The following is a 9,697-nucleotide window of genomic DNA, read 5'->3' as shown; positions in this document are numbered from 1 at the left end:
GGAGGGATGTGTGCCTGCACAGAAGACCACTCAATGAACAACAGTTACAGGTAAGTGCAACCTTGTTTTCATCGTCGTGGCTTCTGTGCAGTCCCACATGGGAAGATTAGCAAGATCACTGAGTGAAGGAGGTGGACATGAATCTCTCAGAAGGAGACCACAGAGGATCACTTTATCAACAGTTCTTTAGCGGCACAAACTGACCTTCGCCCAGAACTCTCCTATACCAGAGCAGTAAGCTCTGTTCAAGTGTCCCCACCAAAATACATGTGGGAATGTGATAAAGGAAAAAAGAAAAAGAGCACTATGTGATAAAGGAAATAGAAAAGAAAAAGAGCACTCTTTTGAAAAGAGCCATCATACACAGAGTGGTAACGAAAGGCTGTGCACTCAAACACAGTGTGATAGCGTCAACCAACCCACAAGGATGGATTGTGTGAGGATGCTGACCATGCATTACATGAGGAGTGAGAGACCACCCTTGGTAGGGGTTCCCAGCAGGACATCACCTTTTGAAATTTCATGCATGGAGAGGGTATAAGTTAGAACCCTATCATAAATGAAGCACCATGTAAGTGCCAAAAGTAAAACAAGGGGTTATACTCGTCTTTTGTAGCATGCTTAGTAATCCAACAAGGAAAAGATCAGAGAGGGCCTTTCTTTCTTTCTTTCAAATCAGTTCCCAAAAACATTCAACAGCGCAAGTCTTTCTTTCTTTCTTTCTTTCTTATCAGTTCCCAAAAACATTCAACAGCACAAGAAGGGTCCAAACTTTGTTGCAGTTTCTATAGAAACTCTCCTCTCCACTTAGAGGTGCAAGGTACAAGAGTGATGTATGCCACTCAGAAAAGTGGGAGGCTACTGCTACAACACAGGAAAGGAGATGATCAACACATTAATTCATCAGCAGGAGTGAGAATAAGCAGATCTGCACGATGGTAACAAAGGCAGTGAAAAGAGGTGTGATGTGGCTAAAGAAAGGATGGACAGAACGCGCCACAAGGAAGAAAAGGTTAATCACCCAAAGAGTGATTAACACATGGAATTCACTGCCACAGGAAGTGGTGGCGGCTATAGATGGGAATTAGATGGGCATATGGAGCAGAGGTCCATCAGTGGCTATTAGCCACAAGGTATAGATAGGGGCTCTGGGGCAAGGGATGCTCTGTCTTCTTGGTGCTTGGGGGGGCCAACAGTGGGAGGGCTTCTAATGTCCTGGCCCCACTGGTGGACCTCCTGATGGCACTGGTTTTTCTGGCCACTGTGTGATACAGAGTGTTGGACTAGATGGGCCTTTGGCCTGATCCAACATTGGCGTCTCTTATGTTCTTATGTAAAACTTGTGTAGTCTGCAGAGCAATTTGTGCAGCAGTACAGGCAGAGAAAAAGGTATAGCAACAGGTTGTCTTTGTCAGGGACTAGAAGTGCATTCCTCAACGATAAAATTATTGTCAGGAATAAAATATAAAGGCCAGGATCTGGACTGTCATATTGTGGGGCTATGCCAAGTAGCCCAGACCTCCAATCAGAATACCAGGGAACTGGTGTCTGCTAGTCAGTTAAAATATGACTACCATGCCTCCTTTAACTCTGTGGAGCGTTTGCACTAACACCAGAGACAAATATGCCCATCATGTCACATATAGATATGTAAAAATGCTAGAAAACGCAGCAGTGAAAGCTAAAAGAGCTGACAATCTTAGTAAAACAGGGGGGGGGGATTCAGGCAGGTTGGTTTGAAAAGGATCAATAAGATCTGTCAAAGTGGCAGGGAGAATTTAATATAAAAGCTGCACATAGGCCTCACTAATCTTTGTGCACATTGAGAGGCAGCTAAGTATAAACCCCGTGAAAGGGAACATTGGAATTCTTCAATTGGAAACTTCCCTCTTCAACAAGAGGGATACTGCCTGCGGGAACAGTAGAGTGGTCAAGACACAGAACCGCCAAGCAAAAGACATGTATTATGAGTTACTGAATTTGGGCCTATCATAGGGGTCTCTTCAGGTGCTGCACTGAAGACAGAAGAATCATTTGAAATCATATCATTTTCCTGGTCCCAGAGCGTGTGTGTAACAGAGCACCTCAAATCTGCCTTATAGCGGATCGGGCCATTGGTCCATCAAGGTCAGTACTGTCCACGAAGACTGGCAGCAGCTCTCTAAGGTGTCAGGCAGAGAAAGGCCCTTCACATCACCTACCGCCAGACCATTAACCGGAGGGCCTAGGACCCTCAGCATGCCAAGCAGACACTCTTCCACTGAGCTACAGATCTTCCCCATTTATCACTAAATGGAATGATATAATCAATTGGAGACCGGTAGCCCTCATATAGAGGTAACGGTAAAGGTAAAGGTTCCCTTGCTCGAAAGCCAGTCGAGTCCGACTCTAGGGTTGCGGTGCTCATCTCCGTTTCAAAGCCGAAGAGCCAGCGCTGCCCGAAGACGTTCCCGTGGTCATGTGGCCGGCATGACTAAACACCAAGGCACACGGAACGCTGTTACCTTCCCACCGAAGTGGTACCTATTTATCTACTTGCAATTTCTTGCTTTCGAACTGCTAGGTGGGCAGGAGCTGGAACTAGAGATGGGAGCTCACTCCATCATGCGGCACCCGGGTCTCGAACTGCTGAACTACCAACCTTCCACAGCCTGCAGTTCAGCGTTTTAACCACTTGAGCCACCGCAGCTCCATATATATAGAGGAGAGGAGGGCAAATTGTTGGATTTAAGTCCACCAATTGACACGGGTGCACACAGAATTGCAGGAAGCCTGGTGAACAAAATGGCAGAGGTGAAAGGGATCTTGATCACCAGAGACTTTGTCAGTAGGAGATGCCAAGGATGGAACTTGGCCTCTTGTACATGGACAAAAGGTACGCAGAACCCTGAGAAGTGAAGGCGGGGGGAAAACGTGACTCAGGGATCCGACAACAAGCCTGTTATTGCCTCCAGAATGTTGTCCTACTGGACAGCAGAATTCACAGCCTCTGCAAGGAGGTCAGTTACTTTAATGCTTTGTTCAACGATGTTCAATGTTCAAAACAGAGCAAGTGTGCTACTCCTTGGCTACAGAGATGAATTTGCTCAAGTCCAGTGAAAGAGGTGATGAGCTTCATGTAAATTGGAAAGACAGTATGGGATTTAAAATACAAGATGGGCTTGACTAGCAAGATGGGGGGGGGCGCAGCATGACAAGACACTCATAAACATCATAGCGAGCCAGCATGCTGTTGTGGTTAGAGTGCTGCTGAACTACAATTTTGAGACCCAGGTATGACTCCCCATACTACTGTGGAAGATTGCTAGGTGACCTTGAGCCAGTTACACACATTCAGCCTAACCTACCTCACAGGGTTGTTGTATTACTTCATTAAGATAAGTTTTTTATTTTGTGCAGTTCTGTGGTGAGCAAGTAGAACCTGGAGATCACTGAGGCAGGAGTTTTCAGGGCTGAGCGGCATAGACCGCTTCAAGACAGGACTGGATAAACATATGGAGCACAGGTCCATCAGTGGCTATTAGCTCCAAGGTATAGAGGGAACACTCTGTCTGTTCCCCCGGGACCTCTAACTATAGCCTGAGCTAGCCGCCTAAGATGGTCTAAGAAGTTCAATGAGCCGACTGCGAGGAGAGAGAGAACTCTGCAACAACAACTGCTGTGAAACCATCGATACTAGCACTTTATTATGTCTCATGGTTAAATGGTTTTAGAACTGTTCAATTGTTTTAACTGTTGCTATTAATCTATATTTTATGTGCATTGTATATTCTATACTGTTTTATGTAAGCTGCCCAGAGACGGGCTTGGCTGGGAGGGCGGGGTAGAAATTTAATAAATCAAATCAAAGTAAATAATAAAACAATAAATTAGTAATCAGTACTTACTACTGATTTGTCAGGGATACATTGTGACATCTGACACTTCCAGCCAGAGCGCAATCCAGACAGTCACTCCTGGGACCAAGGCCATAAGCCCATTTGATATCATTTCCACTCAAATAGACATTCTAAAATCTCTTTTCAATGGCTACTTTTACATGCACACCAGTTTAAGGAAGATGGTAATACAACAACTCCATCCCTCAAAGAGAACAGCTAAGAAGTTTAATTGCTACAGCTATCACTCTCTTTAAACCCCTCTCCTACCTATCAACGGACACCTGAAGAGCTAAATGATCATTCTCTGGGAGTCAGATATAGCTTTTGCACCCATTCATAAATTGGATGTTAAAAATTAGACCCACTCTTGACATTCCAAGAGGTCCTTTGAAACAAGTTTCTTATTTTCTGCTTTACAAACAAGATCTTGTTAAGCATCAATCAATCCTGTGAAATAAAAACTGAGATTATTTGCCAGAGTGATTTTGTCTTCTACTTTGGAACGCAGTTTTGATCAATGAAAAACAGTCACGACTTTGTTAGGACTTCACTGTAAATACTAGTTGGAAGATAAATATTTCACTGACTTACTTCCCCACACAGGAATATCTTTGCTTTCTGCTTTCATAACAATGGAGGCCATGGTCATTGTTACGGGGATAGCATCGAAGTATGAGGAATGTGGGGCCAGAGTCAGTATTGCTGCTTCAGTGGGCAATGCCTGCCTGCCCTTTACATTTATCCAATGAAATCCTCCAGCAAGCCACATGGCTCTCATGATTGCCTTCAGCAAGACATCCACAACCCTGAAAATAATTAGATACCACAGATGAAAATAATTAGATACCACACTGTCACTTGCAGCAATAATAATAATAATAATAATAATAATAATAATAATAATAATAATAATAATAATAATAATAATAATGTTTTTGTTAACAGGACAATAAACCCTAATTGTAAAAGGTGTTTATTTACTTGGTTTTCTGAAAACCTTTTGGTTAAATTAAATGAAGGACACCCTCACAGTCAATGATGCACAGAAAGCAAGACACACGGTAGTTTTTACCACAGCTTTCCTAAAGGAAGAGGCAGAAGATTAGAACACAAAAAGCTTGACTGCCTTTTCAGAGGTAGTCCAAATACTCCAAACAGGACAGCCAAGGTTGCTGAGTCTCAGTGCTGCAGTCTAACTTTTACATATACTCCAAATTTTGGTCTGACAGGCCCCGCTACCCACAGAAGAACTGGCGAAACCAGAAGGCCTGGAGTTTCGCCATTAAAGGCACACCAAAACAGTAATTTTAAAGAAGGGAGATTCTGAAGTTAACCTTCTAATCTCCCCAGCTCTTATACCTCTTTTTCCCTATCTGTTTCTGCCAGTAAAAATCACAGATCGTGGCAATGGGGGACCAATGCAGTCCATGTGATAGGAGCTGGATTCTGTCCCTACCAAATAAATGAAATGTACCCAACTTGTATATATTGTTTCACATGCTCAATTTAACATACAAGCACACACTGCAGTCTAGATGCCCATTTTTCTATGCTAGAGAGACACCTCAGCAACTGAACAATGCTTTTTTGCAGGCAAAATAAAGAATGTGTCTCCACATCAAACTCTCTAAGGGCTCCTTCTGCCATAAGGGCAAGTCTTTCATCTAACTTTTCAGTTGCTCTATGAAAAAAAATATGTTATGTTGGGTCAGTCACAAGCTCTGGCACAGCTGTCCTTGAAAAAGAGCAGTTTGTGTCAGAGTTCTTTCAGCCCCACCCACCTCACAGGGTGTCTGTTGTGGGGAGGGGAAGGGAAAGTAGTTTGTAAGCCGCTCTGAGACTCCAAGTGAAGGGCGGGGTATAAATCCAATCTCCTCCTCTTCTTCTTCCTGAAAAAAATGCTTCACTAAGCATCTCTCCGCTCTCCTTCTATATATAAGTGAGTAGTGGGGTAGCACTTGCTGGCTCTCCCATTCACTGTGCAATGCGCTCCATCAGCCATTGGCCCGTCAGCCGTCACTCAAGAGTACTCGCGTGCCATTGGCCAGGTGCTGGGTTTGCTCCTCTTCCCCGCCCACTCCCACCTCAGTCACTGTTCTCTGTCAGAATTACTGGCAAACGGCTGTCTCTCTCGACGAAGACACTTCTCCTGCTTGGCTCCCTCAGTGGCTACTGGTAGAAGGAAACCCTTTCTAGGCCTTTGTGAGGAACTCATTGGGGCCGTCCTAACTAGGGTTGCCAGCTCCAGGTTGGGAAATTCCTGGAGAGTGAGCCTGGGAAGAGGAGGGGTTGAGGAGGGGAGGGGAGGGACCTCAGAAGGGTATAATGCCACAGACTCCACTCTCCAAAGCAGCCATTTCCTCCAGGAGAACTAGTGCTGCCAACCTCCAGGTGGTAGAAGCCAAAAATGAGAGATCTCGGGAGGAAGTGGAAATCCAAAAACAACACCCATGACAAAAATAACGAAGAGTCAATAAGGATATGTTGCAAAATCTTTTACTGTAGTAATTCTGTAGAAAATTCTCTTCTATTATCGCTCACTCACTCACAACTTCAGTGCCAGTAGCTCACAAAGTAGAATTTTTGCTCACGAGACTTCACAGCTTAGAGGGAGCATTGGTCGCAGATGAGTTTCATAATCCTAGCTAGAAGGAAATCTTAAACCCAGAAGAAAATCTTAAACCCATAAACTATGCCAATGGAACTTGAGTCACTCAACCTCTGGGTAGATTTTACCAAACCGATAGACATAATGACTCACTTTCACCACCAGGAAAGAGGCTTTTCAAGTTCTTTCTCAGCCGATCCCCTAGAGATGATGAATGCTAAGAGCCTTTAACATTCCACTTGCCCTACAATCCAGGACTTTTGCTACTCATCCATTCTTCCTAGACACACTGGTTTTAGCATTCAGTATGGTGCTCCATATCCTCATTAATTGATCTGTGACTGGAAGCAGTAGTATCTTCTCACTCCTTGCCTCTCCACTCCATCTTTAGTTAAGGAAAAAGAAGCAAAATGGTGGAGAGAAAAGGAATGCTACTTCAACCAGCCTTGGTCACAGCCTTTGCAGGGAAATACAAAAAGGTTTGACTTCCTTCTAAAATATACCTGGTGAGCAGTGTTCCCACTAAGCTGAGTTATTGTGAGCTAGCTCACAGTTTTTTAGCCTCCAGCTCACAGATTTTTGTCTCAGCTCAGGAAGGGGGGCTCCAGAGCAAGCTAATTTATGCAGCAGCCAAACTGCACATGCACAATTTAATGCCAGGAGCTCGCAAAGTAGAATTTTTGCTCACAAAACTCCACAGCTTAGAGGGAGCACTGCTGGTGAGGATCATGTCATTTAACCTGTTTCCTTTCTTTTTAAGGCAGTTCCCAGAGCCTACCCAAGCAACTAGTAAAGTGATAATGGAAGACTATATTCTGCTTTTCAAATTACTATTCATGGATGAGAGCCGATCACATTGCTCAGTGAGTCTCTTATGTCCTACTCAATCAGCTGTACCCTGCATTAATCCTGGGATTAGCACTGGACAGCATGCAGAGATAACAACTGGAAAATCTTCCCGAAGAACCAGCACCTTCAAGATCTTGTAAACACTTCCGACAACCCATCTTTGGGTACCAAATAAAGCAGTTAAGCAGTTTATGTAAACAGCAATTCAATCATAAGGATCAGGACAGACACTGCACTGAAATGTATGTCAAACAGGAGAAATGAAGAGTGTTAAGATCAAACAACACATTAAATGCAAATGCATTTATTTAATCTCAACAGCTGCTTTTTGTAGTGAAAAAGAGCCTCAGGAAGGAGTAATTTTCAGGAAGTAGCTGGGGACAAATGCGCTCAACGTATTTTGCCCTTGCTTTTCTTGCTAACAGGAGCTGCGGTGGCTCAAGTGGTTAAGACGCTGAACTGCAGGCTGTTGAAGGTCAGTAGTTCAGCAGTTCAAGACCCGAGTTGCCGCATGACGGAGTGAGCTCCCGTCTCTAGTTCCAGCTCCTGTCAACCTACCAGTTCGAAAGCAAGAAATTGCAAATAGATAAATAGGTACCACTTTGGTGGGAAGGTAACAGCGTTCCGTGTGCCTTGGTGTTTAGTCATGCCGGCCACATGACCACGGAAATGTCTTCGGACAGCGCTGGCTCTTCGGCTTTGAAACGGAGATGAGCACCGCAACCCTAGAGTTGGACTCGACTAGCTTTCGAGCAAGGGAACCTTTACCTTTGCTTGCTAACATGTGTCTAGAAATCTGTGAAGGTGGGGAAATGGTTGAGGAAGAGGAAAAGTGACAGGTGTGATAAGAATTAAGCACCACCACTTTCACTGATAATCAACCCTTTCCCAAGTTGCTTTTCACTGCAAAAAGGGGTCATCAGCATAAATACCTATGATTGCATATGACATGCAGGCTAGCCTTTAAAAAAGAAAGCACACTTTGATAAAAGCATTTCAAAATTAAGGACCAAAAATACAAATTATAATGGAGGAGTACAGCAAAGAAAAGTTGGGTGCACAAACTTTGCATTGGGAATTCTAGATAAACATGCAGAAGATTTGAACCTTAGTTCCATTAGGAGAAAGCACTGAAGTGTTTTATTCTGTTGCAGATGAGTTTCACAATCCTAGCTAGAAGAAAATCTTAAACCCATAAACCATGCCAATGGAACTTGACACACTCTAACTCTGGGTAGATTTTACCAAACTGATAGACATAACGACTCACTTTCGCCACCAGGAAAGAGGCTTTTCAAGTTCTTTCTCAGCAGATCCCATAGAGGCGAGGAATGCAAAGGGCCAGGCCAACAACATCATAAATGCAGCAAAGAACAGCCGGACAGGAAACAGAGTTACAGTCATGAAGGCAATCTGCAAAAATACAAGGAATGTGATTCTTTTATGATTGCACTGGACTCAAACTCAGCAATATTTAAAAAAAACAGTTACCCTTAATTGATCACATAAGACACATGCTGGCCCCCAAAATACACAGTTAAAATTACTGGTCCCAAGCCTCTTTCACTCTAAATCAAAATAGCATTTCTTAGATGACTCAAACCTACAAGAAAATATTTACAACACAGGAGGAATTCCCTAACACCAGTTTAGTAGAAAGCCTAACTGCCCAAATGACTCCAAATTTGCCCAAATGTTAACACTGAAACAGAATACCCCACTGAACCCTTTTACAGGAGCCTGCCTGAAGCATCTTTCCAGCTGAGATTCAAAAGAATTATAAAGAAGCAGCACAGGTACTTCCCCCTTCTCTTCCCAGCCAACACAGGTATGGACAGAGATGTGAAAGCTTAGGAAAAAAGTAGGAAGGTACCTCCCCCTTCCCAAGATCCCTTTTTAATTTTCTGATGAAAAAATTGGAAAAGCACTACAAAAAGCTCTTTTATTTTGTTTTTCAGAATGAGTGAAATGCTTCCTAAGGCAAGGTTTTTCACACTCAAAATTAGGGATGGGCACAAACCAAATTAGGAACTGAAGTTTGTCACAAACTTGTCCTGGTTTGTAGTTCTGCCCTCACAAGCTCTACGAACCTCCCAGGGTTCACTTTAAATGGCTTTTGCAAGCGGCCACCACAGCCAACTGAAGTCCAAGCATCCAGTTCACCTGGAAGTGGTGAACTCACAGCTTGGACATCACTCAGCTGTGGTGCCCACTTGCAAAAGCCATTTAAAGGGAACACTCCCTTTAAAAGGCTTCTGCAAGATATTCCCCCCCCCCCACATTCTGCTGGTCTCAGGGAGCCACTGTCAGCAGAAAGGAGGGAGGGAAATCCACTAACCTCACACACCAAACCGGTTCA

The 9,697-nt window shown here is 43.8% G+C and overlaps 1 protein-coding gene across 1 annotated transcript in view; it reads right to left on the bottom strand.

Annotated features, from left to right (window-relative positions):
* Positions 1-8,748, bottom strand: part of LPCAT1 (lysophosphatidylcholine acyltransferase 1) — a 75,713-nt gene extending 66,965 nt beyond the window's left edge. The window contains exons 1-2 of the mRNA XM_015427345.1: positions 8,609-8,748; positions 4,473-4,687 (exon numbers count right to left, since the gene is read on the bottom strand). Coding sequence (XP_015282831.1) covers positions 4,473-4,687; positions 8,609-8,742 — 349 coding nt within the window. The 5' untranslated portion in view covers positions 8,743-8,748. The remainder of the gene's footprint in view (positions 1-4,472; positions 4,688-8,608) is intronic.
* Positions 8,749-9,697: the final 949 nt, after the last annotated feature.

This window comes from Gekko japonicus, unplaced genomic scaffold (genome assembly GCF_001447785.1).
Source record: "Gekko japonicus isolate JY-2015 unplaced genomic scaffold, Gekko_japonicus_V1.1 scaffold1855, whole genome shotgun sequence".
Classification (NCBI taxonomy): domain Eukaryota; kingdom Metazoa; phylum Chordata; class Lepidosauria; order Squamata; family Gekkonidae; genus Gekko; species Gekko japonicus.
Note: the sequence above shows the minus strand (reverse complement) of the source record. Positions and strands in the feature narration are given on the sequence as shown.